The sequence below is a fragment of the Hippocampus comes genome, unplaced genomic scaffold, assembly GCF_001891065.2.
Source record: "Hippocampus comes isolate QL1 unplaced genomic scaffold, H_comes_QL1_v1.1 scaffold63, whole genome shotgun sequence".
NCBI classification, from domain to species: Eukaryota; Metazoa; Chordata; class Actinopteri; order Syngnathiformes; family Syngnathidae; genus Hippocampus; species Hippocampus comes.
Genome location: NW_017805987.1, coordinates 841,784 through 860,043, shown reverse-complemented (window position 1 = coordinate 860,043; position 18,260 = coordinate 841,784). Strand labels below are relative to the sequence as shown.

At 45.0% G+C, this 18,260-nt stretch overlaps 2 protein-coding genes across 11 annotated transcripts in view; one reads left to right on the top strand and one right to left on the bottom strand.

Annotated features, from left to right (window-relative positions):
• Nucleotides 1-10,875, bottom strand: part of osbpl8 (oxysterol binding protein-like 8) — a 48,899-nt gene extending 38,024 nt beyond the window's left edge. For 7 of the 10 annotated variants that reach the window (XM_019891786.1, XM_019891789.1, XM_019891787.1 and 4 more), the window contains exons 1-3: nucleotides 10,573-10,875; nucleotides 9,060-9,108; nucleotides 5,885-5,985 (exon numbers count right to left, since the gene is read on the bottom strand). In XM_019891786.1, coding sequence (XP_019747345.1) covers nucleotides 5,885-5,935 — 51 coding nt within the window. In that variant the 5' untranslated portion in view covers nucleotides 5,936-5,985; nucleotides 9,060-9,108; nucleotides 10,573-10,875. Of the gene's footprint in view, nucleotides 1-1,900; nucleotides 2,005-2,269; nucleotides 2,696-5,884; nucleotides 5,986-9,059; nucleotides 9,109-10,572 lie in introns of those variants that run through there. The other 3 variants (XM_019891795.1, XM_019891797.1, XM_019891796.1) reach the window with 2 other exon arrangements.
• Nucleotides 10,876-11,656: 781 nt separating this feature from the next.
• The window catches only part of zdhhc17 (zDHHC palmitoyltransferase 17), a 19,702-nt gene continuing 13,098 nt past the window's right edge, over nucleotides 11,657-18,260 (top strand). Inside the window, 11 exon segments of the mRNA XM_019891765.1 lie at nucleotides 11,657-11,761; nucleotides 13,413-13,516; nucleotides 13,610-13,732; nucleotides 13,795-13,872; nucleotides 14,085-14,229; nucleotides 15,247-15,311; nucleotides 15,421-15,583; nucleotides 15,677-15,802; nucleotides 15,881-16,023; nucleotides 16,124-16,224; nucleotides 17,518-17,640. Coding sequence (XP_019747324.1) covers nucleotides 11,699-11,761; nucleotides 13,413-13,516; nucleotides 13,610-13,732; nucleotides 13,795-13,872; nucleotides 14,085-14,229; nucleotides 15,247-15,311; nucleotides 15,421-15,583; nucleotides 15,677-15,802; nucleotides 15,881-16,023; nucleotides 16,124-16,224; nucleotides 17,518-17,640 — 1,234 coding nt within the window. The 5' untranslated portion in view covers nucleotides 11,657-11,698.

The following is an 18,260-nucleotide window of genomic DNA, read 5'->3' as shown; positions in this document are numbered from 1 at the left end:
GGGGGGGGCGACTGAAAAATATGAGTCATCACTGTTGTGTTACTTTTTCAGAAGACCCTGAAAGAATACATTGATGGAGTATAGAACTGTAAACATTACTTAAGAGGGAGTCCCCCACATTCCACACACAACATTCCTATTACCGTATTTTCCGCACTATAACACGCACCTAAAAGCAGTCAATTTTCTCAAAAGCCAGCAGTGCCCCTTATATATGGATCACTATTCTGATTTCTTGGACATAGTATTTTAAATGTTCTTTAAAGTGCTTTGTTACAGCTACAGCGGTTGTGAAAGCTCGATATAAAGCCGTATTGTATTGTATTCCCTTTAGCGTAGCTCCATCTAGTAGACGCATAACGCAACCGCGGCCACTATTGTAGCTTCTATTCTATGCGCCCTGTATATAAAAAACGTTTTAAAATAGGCCATTCATTGAAAATGCGCCTTATACTCCGAAGCGCCTTATAGTGCGGAAAATACGGTCATCTATATTCCAAGACTATTCCTAGTCGTTCACATCACCGCTGCTTCCCCACTCACCGGCTTGCTACGTCAAGTGCTAGCATAAGGAGATACTAAACATCCTCTCCCAGCATTTCTAATAGAAGTTAATGGAGGTGCTGCGAAGAAATGTTGTGTAAAGCGCTTTGTTACAGCTGCAGCAGTTGCGAAAGCTCGATATAAAGCCGTATTGTATTGTATTCCCTTTAGCGTAGCTCCATCTAGTGGACGCATAACGCAACCGCGGCCACTATTGTAACTTCTATTCTATGCGCCCTGTATATGAAAACCGTTTTAAAATAGGCCATTAATTGAAAATGCGCCTTATACTCCGAAGCGCCTTATAGTGCGGAAAATACGGTCATCTATATTCCAAGACTATTCCTAGTCGTTCACATCACCGCTGCTTCCCCACTCACCGGCTTGCTACGTCAAGTGCTAGCATAAGGAGATACTAAACATCCTCTCCCAGCATTTCTAATAGAAGTTAATGGAGGTGCTGCGAAGGACAATTTCAACCTGACACTCTTAAGTCACGTACGCCGCACGTCATTAGACGATAGCGTTTCAGCATGTCTGTCCTCAAAACGGGACAAGTGTGCGGGGGGGTTAAATGATGTGGGTGGCCTCACGCAGCGAGCCCGCGACTGATTGGGTTCATCCCTGCAAAGGGACTGAGACACCGGGACGCTATGTGAAGGTGACTGGGGGGGGGGATTAGTGGTGACACAATAATCAAAACACCACGAGACAGTATAGATTTGAAAAAAATCACATAAATACTGTAACATTACTATATTATTGTAATTAAATGTTAAAGCATTTAAATTATTTGGTCTGGGAGTCTCTGCCACCAGGGGGCAGTAGTGTACATGCTTATACAGTACTGTATACACAAAGACGGTCACAACTGCTCAGTACGCTGCAGTCGTATGAATCCTTTCGCTGAGCATAAAGAATATATCCCTGTGAGTAAACTTTTATCGAGACCCGAGGAACTGTGAGAAATTGTACACGAAAACGTAAAAAGTGAGCAGTCAAGTGTCTCCAGCAAACCAACCCGAGTTGCCTTAAATCAAATCACAAGGCATCATAACAGCCCCGGAAGACTAACATGCTACTTGGCCTATTTACAAACCTCGCTTTTTGTTTCTCTCACTTGACACACTACAAGAGTGTTTTTGTTTCAATGAAGCCGAAAGCCTCGTGGGGACTCGAGGAGAGTGCGTTAAAAGGGGGCATGTTTTCCGTCCTGCGCCTGCCTGTGAATCTGGGAAATTTAACTCATTCAATACCAGCCAATTCTAGACCAAGTCTGGAAAGACGTTTAATAAAAGTTTCTAAACCGCAGTCTGCAAATATTGCAAGTACAAAGATCACTGCCAAGATATCATACCAGGTCTGGGTCCTATGTGGAAGGCGCTTGGGTCTGGCCTGTACTTTAGATGAATGGCCCCTCAGCTGTCAAGTGACCTAAGAAACGTCCCTTCTGCCAATAGCCTTGATTGGGGTAAATTTATTAGTCAGAACCTTGCAGCAGCAGCAGGATCACTGCACATGTAATGCAGTTGTAGACCAACGCTGCATTCACCGCATACGAGGCTGCCATTTACAAAATGAGCCCCGAAAAGCCATCAAAACATTTTGAGCGAGAGATCCAAGAACAGAATTAAGAACGGTGTTCCACATCCGTCACACTATTTCCTGTTTGCCGCTATGTCCGAGGGCCTCCTCGCAGAGGCAGATAAGAGAAATAAATGCGTACCGTGCGGAGGGAGGTGAGCTTGCTTGCTTGCTGCTGCTGCTGCTGTTGCCGCGGCGGCGCGCTACGACCGAGCTCGGAGCAGTCTTCAACTGAGGGGAGGAGACAAGGGAAAGGGAGCCTCACTCATTTATCCCCCCCCCCACTCTGTCACTAAACGTCCTTCCGTGTTTATTTGTTGCCTCACCCCTCCTTCTTCTTCTTCTTTTAAGACAACCCACTGCCCGGGCGCTCTGTTGCCGTCGTTCTATTTCATTGGGATTCTTTATGACATCACAAACAGGCCTTTGACTCAGCTTTTTTTTTTTTTGTCAAAGGTGGGGCGGCGGGGGTACATCATACAAATCATCAGGGCGCCACATGGCCGAAGAAACAAGCGTTTTTAACTCATTCAGTACCAGCCAATTCGAGACCAAGTCTGAAAAGACGTTTAAAAACGTCTTTGGGAGTGAATGAGTTCAAAAGGGCTGAAGTGGACACCACAATCGGGACCTTGTCTTGTGTACGGAAGTAGTTATTGGAGCGCCTATGCGTCCCGAGGAACAGCCTCCTCGCGCTCGTGTTGACTGAAGCCTTTTCTGCACCAATAAACCAAACGCGACCACATCAGCCCACGGAGAGAGAGACACAAGCGCAACCAACCCCGCTGCAGTTATTTTTCACGGCGCCAATATCGCGAGCTGCAAATGCACTCACCATCTCGGCTAGCGTTCGCCAACGCAACCGTGTCAAAGCATGGGACGAGTAGCTCGACATAAGTCGTCACATGGTGCGAAACAGGGATAGCCATTCATTCGGCAAGATGAAATCAATAGTCAATGAATGACCTTCCCCCGCAAAAAAAAACTGTTAATGGCATGAGAGTATCTCAGCAGGAGTTAATAATTGAGCAGAGGATGGATGGAGCTCATCTTCCCATCCCTGACGTCTGTTACGATAGTAAACACTGCGAAACACCAAGAGGATGACTGAGCTATTGGCCTTAAAAAAAAAAAAATGTGTGTGATTTTAATCGATTTTCTGTTTTGCTTGCTCAAGGAAAAAAAAATTATGATATCCTTTAAAACAAGTTTTACGAATTGTAAATTTGCATCCCCTTGTGGAGACATTAGGGATTGTTTTTTTGAATGGATTTTGCTCAGGAACAAAATGAGAGCTTATGAATGGCAAGAAAGCTTTTTGTATTTGGCGGAGGACCTCGTTGTTGGTCGAACGTGACATTGTGACAGCCGCCAATATGTTGTGCTGACAGTCCTGTCCATGGAATACCTTTGAGTCATCAACCAACCAACCACATGCTGCTTCACCCAGATACATGATCAAAAAGTTGCATCGTGCTCTGGTAAATTTCCATTGCGATTTCCAGCATCCGAGCTGACTGGTTTTGGGCAAGGTGTAACACAACTGTAGCGTGTTAGCATAGCTATTAGCATCGCTATAGGATGAATGGCGGGTGCTAAAATGTCGTCACGAGCAGTTCGGGAGTCAACAGTGGAAAAAAGAAGACTGCTGGGGAACATGCAGGAGTTGGTGTCAGCAACGATATTTTACATGCCGTCATACTTTCAGCGAGGTTCCCGAGGGTTTGGAAAGCAGTTCCTCGGTAAATAATTGCTCGCCGTGCTATTTACACAACAGATCGGGGTTGCGATGGTAAAACGACAACATGTGACCGACATGTGGGACAGCCCGATGAGAACACAAACAGCAGCGAAAATACCAACCTGTACTATTTGATTGATTTCGCTCTGTGCTGCACTGCCGCTCGAACGGTTGCATAGCAATCCCCCGTTTGCGTTGCGAATGATGAATTGCTACGTAGCGGGGGGGTTCACTGTACACGGGAAAGAAACTATGCAGACCAAATGTTCAAATCGTTTTCATTCGAGGCTGCTAAAATTGGACATGTAACTGGTAACAGATTATTTTTAGGATAATAATAATTATAGGTAAGTGATCAATAATAAACGCCTGTCACCTCAACGGCAGACTGTTGTCAGCTTTTTTTTTTTTTTAAGAGCCCATCATTTCCGCAGCCCGACTCCATATCAAGCGACCCGTCGAGGCGGTGACACAACGCGTTCCTCGTCTTCATCTCGCACCGCGTTGGCAGTGCCGCGGCTCATAATGAGCGAGGAGGTTTATAACATGCCGCCGCAAACACGGCATCGCCTGGGCAGTCAGATAAAAATTCTTCAAAAGGTCGGCGATCAAAAGAAACAGTTCATTGCCGCTTTTGACTTTCAGGAGCCTTTTAGCGGCTTAATCGCGCAGACGCGAAAAGAGAGTCCGCGTTGATAATTAGCTGAAAAACTCTAAGCAAGGGCGAAGGGCTTTGGGGGTGTGCAACCCAATAATCCCACTGTGTATTTTTTTTTTTTTTTTTTTTTTGTGTGTGATGGCTTGAGAGAGATGTTATCAGGCTATCTGCAATTATAATTGCACGCCCACTCACATGGGGGGGAGAAAAAACCGCTACAGGAGGATTACGGTGGAGGTGAAATGAAAGGACAGACAGCAAAAACCGGGAGCTGAAATAAAGAAAGTGGCCCTTTAATGCGCTGCCGCTGACTGGGAGCTCCCATCAGTCACATTGGAGACTTTATGGAAGTGCTTGAAATAGATTGTGAGTTATGCTCTTTCATAAATTTGCCTGAGAGAAACACACGATCGAGGCGAAGGCCAACCCAGGTTTTGCAAATTGTGTTCTTCACAAAGATGAGATATTTGAACATATGTGGGAAAATAACATTAAAGTGAAAGCATTAAAAAAAAAAAAATGGAAGCAGTACTGTCCTCGCAACTAATGCGCCGTCGTTTCTGCTTCCGTGAAAATAAATCTGCATCCCCGCGTATAACCGCATCGCTCGCCTTGCTTCCACTGAGATCTCATTACGCAGTGCACGGCAGCCAAGTTTTGCTGTCGGGGAGAAGCACTTGTCAGGTAATGGTTTTGGCTAATCGAGTGGACTTCGGGAAACAATGTCTCATCAGCGAAGAGCTAGAGCAGACGCGCGACATTTAATAAATGGTTCAGGGAAATCATCGCCGTCAACGGGAGTATATGGACTTGATGGATAATGAACTTGTATAGCAAAGCGCCACTGCGTGTATTGGATTTGGCATTAGACATTTACAGTTTTAATCATCGATTCATCACGTCTACTTCCATTTCTAAAGCCTTAGTCCAAAAAAAAAAAATCTGTACCGTATTTTGTGAGCTCTGCGCAGCGAATATGAAACGAAGAAAAGACCAAAAGCATCGTTAACTACTGACTAAATGAAGGAAGAAGGAGACAAGCAAGACCTTTGTGGATGTGAGCCCACAAGGTTTGTGTGCCTTTTTTTTTTGTAATCAATCATCTACATAACTTTTATCTTTCATTTATTGGTTTGTAATGCCATTTGTATCTATGTTTCATGTACAGTTTTCCCTTTGGCGTAGCTCCATCTAGTGGATGCTAGCGCAACCGCAGCCACTATTGTAGCTTCTATTCTATGCGCCCTATAAATGAACTCGTTTTAAAATAGGCCATTCATTGACGATGCCTTATGATCCGAAATCGCTTTACAGTGCAGAAAATACGGTACATTAGTCTGTCTTGTGTATCGACTCACCAAGGTGGTCTCAGTCTCCTGTTGGGACTCCGACGAAGACTTCATGGTCATGTTCAAGCTGAGCCGGGGGGCCTGTCAGCGCTGCTCAGATAAGTGCATCTCTGTCAGGAAAGTCAGGCGACACAAAAGGGTTACCGCCGCAGGAAATGATTACAGCGGCGACTGTCAACGTGTACATTTCCTGCACTGAAACCTTCAATAAACAACATTTCGAAACATCTGCCAATCTGTCAAGTGTTCCCAAGGAAATGCTGAAATCTCTTTCCATTTGCCTTGGGCTTGTTTCCCCTATAGAAGCAGTGAGGCATGTCATTGTTTTTAACGCTTGTCTATTATGCAGGGATGGTTAATTGTGAATGGCACGTAGCCCATTCATTGAACCTGACAAAGATTTACACGTGGCGATCTGCGTCGAATGGACTCAAGTGCGACAGATTAGTCGCACTTGAGTCTAAATCCGATCATTCTAAGTAATATGAGCAAGCTCAGAATACATTCCTGAGGAATCATGTGAAGTCAGGCAATCACTTTTGGTGATTGTTTCAAGGGATGGGACGATCGCCTGCCACCCTAATGACCATGAGACGGTATAGGAAATGGGATGGATAGGATGAGGATGTCTTTCTGTCTTCCTTGCTCTTTTTTTGACACTCATAAATGTGTCAAAAAATATTAACAGGAGTCCTTCAGGGCTCTGTACTGGGTCCAACTCTGTTCAGCTTGAACATAAATGATCTGCCCTCTTGTAACATATATGCTGGTGACAGTTATTTTTGGTCTTGGGAAAATGACAGAGGAAGGTGCAATCAAGTGATCTTGTGGGTGACATCTTGGCTTAACTAACCAGTGCTGCCTCAGCATCGAGACCCAACATTGATAGCGCATCGGAGACTTCCTGTGAACTGAAGCATCAAAAGTATACGTCTTCTCAATGCTCCTCCCCCACATGACTTATTTGGGTCGAAATAATACAAACAGGACACACGATGAAACGACTCAAACATTGCACAAACAAGCACTTCAATCATTCTACAAAAAAAACTTTTTGTAGAATAAAACAGTTTTTATCACTGCCACGTCCTGAAGAAGTACAAACCGCCCCGCAGGAAAAACTTCACCAAGTGCAAAAATATCCATTTAGCCGTGGCTTAGATCCTCCTCCTCCTCTCTCCGTGTTTCATGAACCTAAAATAACGGAGGAGGACTCCACAATCCCACGAAGAAAAGTGATATTCCGCCAGCATGTCTTTTGGCTTCAGGGCATCGCACACCTGGAATTCCGTATCACAGGCAATTACACAATCCACTTCGCACCATTCGTTTTAGTTTACCGCCATGAGATGACTCGTTGACACCCGAAGATATGAGCGCCTATAGTATTGTGTAACGTAACAGTGGATTGGATTTTTGTCTCCAACTGTAACAAATACTTTCGCGACGACGGCCATTAAACATTCACCAAGTCAACTGACTAAAAAAATAAAATAAAACACCTCGCGTGCTCTGATAGTCATACGCCAACACACACACGCACGCACGCACGCACACACACACACACACACACACACACACACACACACACACGCAACGCTTATGCGGCATTCTATCCCAAGGACCTGTCACACTAAAACAGATGCTTCAGCAATCAGTCCATGACTCAGAACAGAATGGCAGCCGTACAGGTGGGAGGAGGGAGGAAAAAAATAAATAACACACGCTCTCCGCGCCTACATCAAAAGCTTGATAGACTTTATTCTTTCTCCAAATTATGTATCACGTTGAGAGGAGCAGGGGGGGGGGGGGAACATGAGAAGCGGGCGAAAAGCAATTTACGTTGGTTGGTCCAATTCAATCATGTGGCCGTCCCAGTTTGGTTCGTGTTTGATAGATGGCAAATGCAACAGTCCATGTAGGTCAGGGAAGGGAGACTATTAATCAACAATGCGAGGGGGCGGGGGGGACCGATGGAAGGCCAACGATATCAAACGAAGCTTCATTTCAGGGCAAACGAAACAATCGAGAGAGGACTGACGAATAGGCCAACGATGTCAAACGAAGCTTCATTTCAGGGCAAACGAAACAATCGGGAGAGGACTGACGAATAGGCCAACGATGTCAAATGAAGCTTCATTTCAGGGCAAACGAATCAATCGGTACAACGTGAATTATGGATGAAATAGGGACGGGTGCATTTGGGATCACTGGTCCTCGATACATTGATGATTCGCGATGAACTAGTTTGACAAACACATTGACAAATAACCAAACTCACATTCATACCTTGACTGTGAACTGTTCAGAAGCGCTGTTTATAATCACGATAGTGTGATATTTGGCAGAGACGTGACAATATTTTGTCGCTGACAACGGAGAAACAGTTTGTGATGCGGCGGAAGATAAAATGACCATCAATTAAATTACCGGGCATTTTTAACTATTGCAACAATGGATCTCACTGTAATATTAATTACACATCGAAGGAAATCATTTTAGCGTTTTAAAGAGATGCATTGCAGTTTTCATCTGGACAGTATTTGCCAAATGAGGGAAGGAGAGAGCAACACTCTCCAGCCATCCAATCCGCCGGAGCCACATGCGGACGGGAATGCTGATGAGCCGGATGACAAGGACCGAAGGACTGAACCCCCGCGAGGTGTCAAGGAGACTGCGATGACCTCAAACGCGTGCTCAAAATCCTCTTAGTCGCGAAACAATGCCGCGGCTTTTTTAGCCGTGACCGTGGATACAGTATTTCGAGGACGCAGCTACTACGGAGATGTGCTATGAAAATCTGTTGTTGCCTGATTGGACTGTTTTTATGTGTGTGAGTGTGTGTGCAAGAGAGCGAAACCTCTTACATAACACCAGAAGAGAGTGCGAGAGAGCGAGCGCAGGTGCCAACAGATGTTGGCACGTTCCGCCTTAAAAACGTACCGCCTTTCCTACTCAAAATGCTTCAAGGTGAAAGGTGTAAAGGTCTCCGCTCAGGTAACGTGTCCGACTCAGGAATTCGGTCAGCTCGCATTAGCGTTTGTTAGCAGGCGTGCAACACAAAACTGTGGAGTTATTTCCTTCAAAAAGGGATTCTATCCAAACAACATATGGATTCTATCACGTACATGCCAGAATATTAAACGCAGCATGCACGTGTGCAAGAGGAGTGATGGAAACCTACCTCATGCAGCTTGGGCAGCAGAAGCACCATAATATTCACAACACAGACCCTGGAAGGAGGAAAATATACAGAGAGAGAGAGAGGGGGAGAGAAAATGAGAGAGAGAGTGAGGGGGAGAGAGACATTGAAGATGACATCACCATATTTTCGCCCGCCTCCTATAAAATGTAGGCTGGCGCTGCAGGCCTGCCAGTGTCTGCAGGAGACAAGCAGGAGAGCGCGCCCAACCACCACGATCAACATTCAGTAGCATTGTTAGGCTCAAACTTTAGCCTTAAAAATAACGTTTCATATTATCGGAAGCGCAGTTTGAACATTAGCACTGAGCTTAAATATTGTAAGAAAAAAACTCCATCCACTAGCATGGGAGAAAAAAAATATAGATCAATGTCAACGGTAAAACCGGCCAAGTATTTGTCTATACTGGTGAGCTAACTTTACCAGCCGATGGAACCTCACTCCGTTCTTTTTTTCAAACGTCTGGACATTTCGTACAGTGTCATGAGGAAATTGAGATCATGTCCTCATTTCAACTTCCCCAAGTGGAAATAGCCTGACACGTCACGACAATGTGACTGTCATCATCACCTCTGATGACAAAGTGCAGGTTTTGCAACAACAACAACAACAAAAAAAACGGCGAATCCCCACTATTTGCCAGTCATAAATTCATGACCACCCCATCCCCAAAAGGGGCTTATAATTCCATATAAATGGCAAAACATTGCACCAAAAACACTTCAGAGCAGAGAATTATAAAAACCAAATACGGGTACCATTACGACTCTTATCGGTTGACATATTTTCTTGGCTATTATAAGACAAAAGCACCGCTCGAGAAGGGTAGAGAATGGAAGCTCCATTTGCCAGGCAAATGTGCAAGTTGCCTCTCAACGCTTATATTTGGTTTGGAAAGTCATGAAGAACCACTCATCAACTAGGCAAATGTGTGGGTGAAGTGGAAAGAGCGCATGGAGTGTACGAAACTTAGCGCCACAATATGGTCTCCCAGTTGATTTACCTAAGGAAATAAGGGTACCATTCCAAAACACAGGTACTCGATGGAAAACTAAAAAAAAAAAACGTTCGAGTACCACTTGCCTATCATATATTTAACATTTTATCTCGATGCGTAGGCTTTCGTGATGCGCCAGATGACCTCAATTCATCGCTGAGAGGCTTTGCGTGTGTTGCATTTGCAGGCTGCTCTCCTCTTGCTGCTCCAGACAAGGGAAAGTGGTAACATAGCACCAGGGGTGCAGCAGGACTGCATTGTGCGCGGGGGGGGAGTCAGGTGAATGCAGGGAAAGTATCTGTCAACCAAATGTCCCCTTGCAGACAGATTGATGCGGGGTTTACGTTCCCTCGATTATTACATAATCGTACAGTCTGCTCGTTTTCTGCAGAGGTGACTCCCGCGTCAACATTAGCACAGCTAGCTGCCTTTTTTTCTGTGACAGCTGCTTGAAAACCCACGAGCAATTGTGCGTTATTTGACAGCTCTGGTACTCACCCGTGGCAAAAATGGCTCATATGAAAATGCTTCTTATATCCGCGTCTTGTTCAGGGACGGTTTATCTGACGAGTGCTAACTATTTAGCCGACGTTTCATATTCCTGAGCGAGCGCAGTCATCATCACTTACACTTCAGCGCGGTCCAATTTATCACTTTTTAATACATGGTAAAAAAAAATACAAGTGTAAAACATACAATTTATGTTAAGAAACGGGAAAGAAACATCTGGACAACTTGCAAACGGCTGCTACACCGGCTCGGACGTGTCAGATTCCGGACAGGGCTCGAATGAAAATACATTTTACGAGTTCCGAATATTTAGTTTCAATATTAAAGCTAAATGACAAAACTGATCGTGAATTTGGATTCCACATTAACCCCTTTGTCTATAATTTCAATTTTACCCAAGTGTAATGAAAAAGAGACCAATGTTACTATTTTCTAACACAACATTCGGGTTTTCTTAACAGTATTTCTTCGTTTTACAGGTTTATTTTGAAATGTAAATATTTTGTATCCGGTGTCTGCTTCCTATTTACGGAACTTGAAGACAGTATCCGAAGCCCTCCCTTTTTGCTGATGATTTGATTTAACTGGCTATATTAATACCAACTCAATTAGTTCATTTTAGTTTAAAAAAATACATTTAAAAAGTCGTTGATATTTTCTTGCGGGTCACGGTTTTGACGCAGTGTGATCCAATCACGTGATATCAGGATTACCGTCTATTTAATATTTTGAAGTGATTTAAAATAACTGTAGTTTTGCACAATTTCGGTAAAATAACTAAAATAAAAATAACCACGCTACATGCTTTTGTGTTTTATTTTATACGATTGCTCAACTGACAATAGTAATCTAGTGGGATAACGGCGACATCTAGTGGCATTATTTCTTCATTACGTGGTCTGAGCTTCCCACAATATTGGCAATATCAGGGAGGGATTAATACAGTGTATGATAATTAATATCGGTGTTAAATAAGACGTAATAGTAGATTTAAATAACACGAATTTAACAATTTATTTGTAGTTTTGACAACTCCGCCCTCTTGAACCCCCCACCCCTTGCCCTCTTCGCAGTCTCCCTTTTCCCACAATGCACTGCGGGCATCACCACCAAGATGGCCGATGTCATGGAGGAGTATGAGAAAGAAGCTGGCTGCGTCCCTATTCTCCATCCAGAGGTACGTTTTATACAACCCGTCGTTTGGGCGCTTGTGCATGACGCACCTTAAACCAAATTTGGGGCATCGGCCTGGATGTTCTTTGTATTTCATCCTGTTTATTTCCTTGGGAGAGCCAATGCCCCCTGCATTACCACTAGTGGGGGGGATGTCAGGCTGCTAACGATGCTAAATGCGCTAACGGTACCCCCCCCCCCCCCCCCCCCCCCCCCCCCCCCCCCCCCCCCCCCCCCACCCCCCCCCCTTTTCAGGCGGCTGGGGAGCTGCATGGGCAGGAGTAGCCGGTAGAAATGTGTCGGACATCAAAATCGCCACCCTGTATTACAGAAGCTGTTCTGAACATTCACTTATTATTAATATTATTGTTTTACAACGGATGTCGTCTTATAAACTCCTTGCGCTTAAACTCACCATTCCCATCGCTGAGAGTGTACATCAATCTGTTTACTGCTCATTCCTATTTAAAAATTTTTTTTTTTCGACAACAAAGACTAAGTCATGGTGTTATTTGAGCTGTCTTGGGAGCTTATTGCCTGGCTTTAGTAAATTTTAAACAAGTTAGCGGCCCCATTAGAAGGGGGTATTCAACGAGCCTGTTGAAAAGGTTGCAATGACTTAGCACTGGCTCGTCAATCAATCGAACCCTATTTTTTTAAAACACAGAAAATAAAACATTGAGACATACAGAGGTCTCTTTTTCACGAGTGGTCTGACCAAGAAAGCGGAGCACAATTCACATCCAAACAATATGTAGACATAAAAGAGTGCATATCATGTTACAGTACATTTGTAAACAGAAAACAAGACTACTTTCAATTGACTGTGAATGTCATGTTGCCCTTAGATGAGGAGTGGAACAAGCACTGGTGCGATAATGAAGTAAAAGGGAAGTGAAAGAGAGAGAGAAGGCGAACTGGGACAAGAGAATCGAACCAAGCCTTCTGTAGGCGCATTACTCACCAACAGACGAACGAATTGGCTGTCAGAAAACTGCACTTGTTTGTTTGCATTCAAATTTAGGTCGTGGCAAACTTGAGTTAGGTCACGTGAGCTGTAATGGCAAGATTATAATTTTGTTTAACCCCCCCACACAAAGCATGTAACGACCCTAGACCCCACCCTAATCAACGTAGTTCTAAAATGGAAGAACACTTCATTGTGATCGGGTTTAAAAAAAAAAAAAAAACGGAGAGGCTCATTGCACTTTACGCTGCAGTGACAAATGCCTTTTTAATTGGTGGGAGTGGGGTTGACAAGGTATTACCACGGGAGAGTGATGTCAGGGGTGAAAGTGATATTTCTTCAAAATGACAGCATGGTGCTATTTTGAATTTCAGTACACGATGCTACTGTATGTGATACCCACTGTTTGCAAGAAGCACACGCGGCCTGCGTTTCCCAGGCCCGTCGAGGCGAACAGACGGTTCTGCCGGCGTTACCGTGGAGGCTAATTGAATGTGAGAAGTGAGCGCAGATGCCGCACGTGCCGTGCGGCACATTAGATCTTCCGGCGCAAGGCTAGATTAGCCGGCGTTGTCCTGTTCTGCCGTCCTCTTGGTGTACTCATTTCTGAACTGTACCCGCTAATGAGGCGCTGCCACCAAAAAGAAAAAAAGAGAAAACCTGACCTCAGTTGCTCTTCGCCCTGTAGGAAATCAAGCCTCAGAGCCACTTCAATCACGGCTACAGCGAGACCGTCAGCCGCAAGAACCACGTGGACGACTACAGCACGTGGGACATCGTGAAAGCCACGCAGTGAGCCCCCCCCTTGCCCCCCAGTGAAACGTTTTGGACGCAATTGGAACGGTTTCGCAAATTCACCGTCGTATGACGTCGTCTCCTCCGCAGGTACGGCATCTTCGAGCGATGCAGGGAGCTGGTGGAAGCCGGGTTCGACGTCCGGCAGCCGGACAAAGAAAACGTGACCCTCCTCCACTGGGCCGCCATTAACAACAGGGTCGACTTGGTCAAGTGAGTCTTTTTCTGGGTTTCTTTCTGGGAATGGCAGAGGCGCTAATAATGCTTTATCACAGGTACTACATATCGAAGGGTGCCATCGTGGACCAGCTGGGAGGAGACCTCAACTCCACACCGCTACACTGGGCCACCAGGTACCTTCTGCGACCGTTTGGTGTGACGTCTTTGCTCCTGCATTATTGATAGCCTGTCCCCCCACCTTGCATTGACCTTTAAAACACCCCGTAGTTTTCTTCTTGGTCTTTTCTAGGACTCCAGCGAGGGGAAAAAAAAAAAACCTATCCATCCATCCATCTCACTTTTCTGTTCTCCGGGGAAATAAATGTTATTGCGTCTTCTCTTCCAGACAAGGCCACCTATCCATGGTGGTGCAGCTGATGAAATACGGCGCCGACCCGTCCTTGATCGACGGCGAGGGTTGCAGCTGCGTCCACTTGGCCGCCCAGTTCGGCCACACCTCCATTGTCGCCTACCTTATCGCCAAGGGACAGGTCAGACGTGGATAATACGACAGATCTCCCCACGTGTCATAAACGCGGGGACGATCTTTATGAACAACTCTCCCATCTGTGATTCGGAAAACTGCCCGGCTCCCTCTAGTGGCGCTTTTAACTCATTCACTCCCAAAGACGTTTTTAAACGTCTTTTCAGACTTGGTCTAGGATTGGCTGGTACTGAATGAGTTCAGGAACTTTGAATCATTGCCTTCTAAGGCGCACCTGAAAGCATTCCATATTTCATATCACACAAATTTATGCTTTGTCTTTGATTTAAAGATGACAATACGCAAGAATCTACAAAAATTATAGAAATTGTAACATATGGGGTAATCCATGTGTTACGAAAATAGTAGAAATTGTAACACAAGGGTTACAAAAAAAAAAAAATCTTTATTGAACACGTCCGCTCACAATAGAACGCTACAAGAGGAAGCGTCACTTCCTCGTGTGAGGAGAGGCGAGAGGAGTCAAGTGGCGCATTCAAGTGCGCTCAGTTTGCTCGAGAACCGATTTTCGGTCGTAATCCGGGGCATAAAAAATTCGACATTTTTGGTCGAAAACCGATTTGGTCGAGAACAGAGACGTTCGAAAACCAAGGTTTGACTGTAGAATTTTAAAATGTTCCGTAAAGCGCTTTGTTACAGCTGCAGCGCTTGTGAAAGCTCCATATAAGTCAAGTTGTATCGTATTGTATTGTATTCCCTTTGGCGTAGCTCCATCTAGTGGCTGCATAACGCAACTGCAACCGATATTGTGTCTTCTATTCCATGCGCCTTATAAAAACAGTTTCATTGAAGGTGCGCGTTATACTCCGTGGCGCCTTATAGTGCGGAAAATACGGTAACTTAAGTTGACTTCGTCTGCATTTGAGTCGTTATTCGACATTTATTTATTTTGGTGCCACGTCACTTTGATTTCTGACGCGTCTTCGTCAATAGGCTTGATTGTGCTCTTCACAACCCGTCACGCGCCGTCCCATCTAATTGGCTTGCGTTGCATGCACGACAGGACGTGGACATGATGGACCAGAATGGCATGACTCCCCTCATGTGGGCGGCGTACAGGACGCACAGGTGCGTAAACGCACACGTCGCGTTTGTCAGGACTGTCGTCCAAAAAAAAAAAAAAAAAATCGGAGTGCAGTGCAATGGTCGCGCTTTCATTGTCTCGTTCTGGCGACAGCGTGGACCCCACCCGGCTGCTGCTCACCTTCAACGTGTCGGTGAACCTGGGCGACAAATACCACAAGAACACGGCGCTGCACTGGGCTGTGCTGGCCGGCAACACCACCGTCATCAGCCTGCTGCTGGACGCCAACGCCAACGTCGACGCGCAGAACATCAAGGTAGTAAAATCCCGCAAACTCGCGGCTTGCTGTTCTCACGCTGGCTCGACAGATTGTATCTTTATTTATTTATTTTTTTTCTTGTGCTTTAAGGGTGAAACGCCGCTGGATCTCGCCAAGCAGCGGAAGAACGTGTGGATGATCAACCACTTGCAGGAAGCGCGGCAAGCCAAAGGCTACGACAGCCCGTCCTACTTGAAGAGACTCAAAACGGACAAGGTGGGCGTGGCCGGAGACGAGTGACTGTGAGCCGTCGGTCACGAGTCACATTTGACGACGCGTGTCTCCGCCCCTCAGGAGGTCAGACAGAAGGTGATGCTGGGGACGCCCTTCCTGGTCATCTGGCTGGTGGGCTTCATCGCCGACCTGGATATCGACTCTTGGCTCATCAAGGGTCTCATGTACGTGGGCGTCTGGGTGGCCGTGCAGTTTCTTTCCAAGTAAGTCCAGTCGGGAGCATGTTTCATATTTCATATTTCAAGTGGGACCGTTTCACACTTTCTGGTTAAAACGTCCCCGCCGTCTGTTTTGTGCTTCCAGGGCTTTTTTTGACCACTCCATGCATAGCGCTCTCCCTCTGGGAATCTACCTGGCAACAAAGTTTTGGATGTATACAACCTGGTTCTACTGGTTCTGGAATGATATCCTTTTTTTGGGCATTTGTGTGGGGCGAAAAAAAAAAAAAACAACCCAAAAACAAAACAGGCGCATTCCTCCGTATTCCTTTCTGAGGTCAGGTGATGTTAGCGAACCCGCGCCAACGTGTCGTATTGACAGATGGCTCGGATGTCCACCAGACGGCAGTCCACTTGTCTAATTATAGGGGGGGGGATGTGGAATTAAAGCTCGTTCGTCCTTCCAGTAAATCTGACAGAAACAAGGAGGTTGGCAAACGAGAGCGATTTGACTGCTTTTGCCCCTCACTTTCGTTTTTAATTTAGAACACAAACCAATCTGAGCTGGGGATTGAGTTTTAATCCATTTCTTTTAAAAGAGTCACCCCAAAAAAAAAAAAAAAAAACATGAATCGGGATGGATGGCAAAGCAGAGTGTCCAATCAATGTGCGCGCAAATGAGCTTGTTGGAACTTTTTTTTATTCTGTTCAGGGAAGAATTGCGGTTCTGTTTGGAAGCTGCTAATTGAAGGAGGGGAGGGCATTGAATCACATGCTTCATTGCTGCACAAGTAAGGCGGGCGGGTGGCCGGGCGGGCGGGCGCGGATCCCTTTGACCTGCGCTTGATGAAAAGAACGTTGGGACTTCGGGCACAGATGAGCCAAGTCATTTGTGAATTTGGAGGGGAAAAAAATCATTTTAACATTGAAATCATTATTTGTGTTATTTATAATGATTGTCGGTAATTCATAATTGTTTTCAAATGTTCGAAAATGTCTTTTTTTTTTTGAAGAAAAAAATCTGGAAATAATACCAATATAATATTCATATTATGAACTATTGCCAAATGTAGATGTTAAAAAAAAAAAATCTTACTGTGTTCACTATAATAAGAAGAATTTTAACCAAGGGACGAAATATCCGGAGAAGTTTTGCTTGTCTCCTTCTTCCGTCATTTAGTCAGTAGTTAACTCTGCTTTTGGTGTTATCTTCGTTTCGTAATGGATGCGCAGAGCTCGCAAAGTCTGTGTGTGTGTTGGCGAATGCGCTTACATTCTGATTGGTTCTTGCTCATACTCACCACTAGATGGCATAGGAGCGCTAACAGGGAAACAACTCAACGGGGACTATAAAGAGACTGCGCCGCCATATATAAGGCGCATCGGATTATACGGTGGTTTGAGTCTCACGTGCGCTCACCTTGTCGCGTTTAAATTGGTTTGGTCTTTTTTAGCGCTTTATAAAATCACCATACTGTCCGCTCGGGGTTGGCGATGACACGTGAGCGTCGGCTGCGTTCCTTAACCTCGCCCGCGCACATCTCCCTTTCGCCACGGTCCACGTGCCGTTCCTCATCAACACGCTGGCTCTCTTCTACAATTTTGGCAAATCGTGGAAATCAGACCCGGGGATCATCAAAGCCTCCGAGGAACTGAAATGAACGGGGAATGCAATGAATCTGTTCCAGCCTCCAAATTCTATTGACAATTGATGATATATAAATAGATGTTCATTTCTCATGCTAAATCTGTACAATATAAAAATAAGTGAGATAACACATTAAACAAACATAAGCGCTTACTGCGCTATAACTAAGTGAGGAGTGTAGGAGGACAACTTCTCTTCCGTTGAAGAAGGGTCTCCTTCGAAAATATCATCAAAATCTAATTCTGACATTTTTTCCCCTCGTCTGTCGACTTTCTAATTGTTTTTACACAAACAAACAATCTAGGGAAACTGGACTGTTAGCCAGATTTATTCGGGTGCTGCTTTTTTTTTTTTTAAATCGATGCTTGCACATCACTCCATTTGCTGCACTTTTTTTTTTTTTTTTTTTTTTTTACGGCACATCAGTCGTCCGGCGCAAAATGGCGCAAATAAATTCCTGTATTTTTCGCACGATATGGCGCACCGTCAATGAATGGCCTATTTTAACTGTTTTTCTATCGACGGCGCATCGAATTGAAGCTACATTAGTGGCTGCGGTTGCGCTATGCATCCACTAGATGGAGCCACACAAAAGGGAATACAATACAATAACGCTTCCTGGAGATCTTTTACA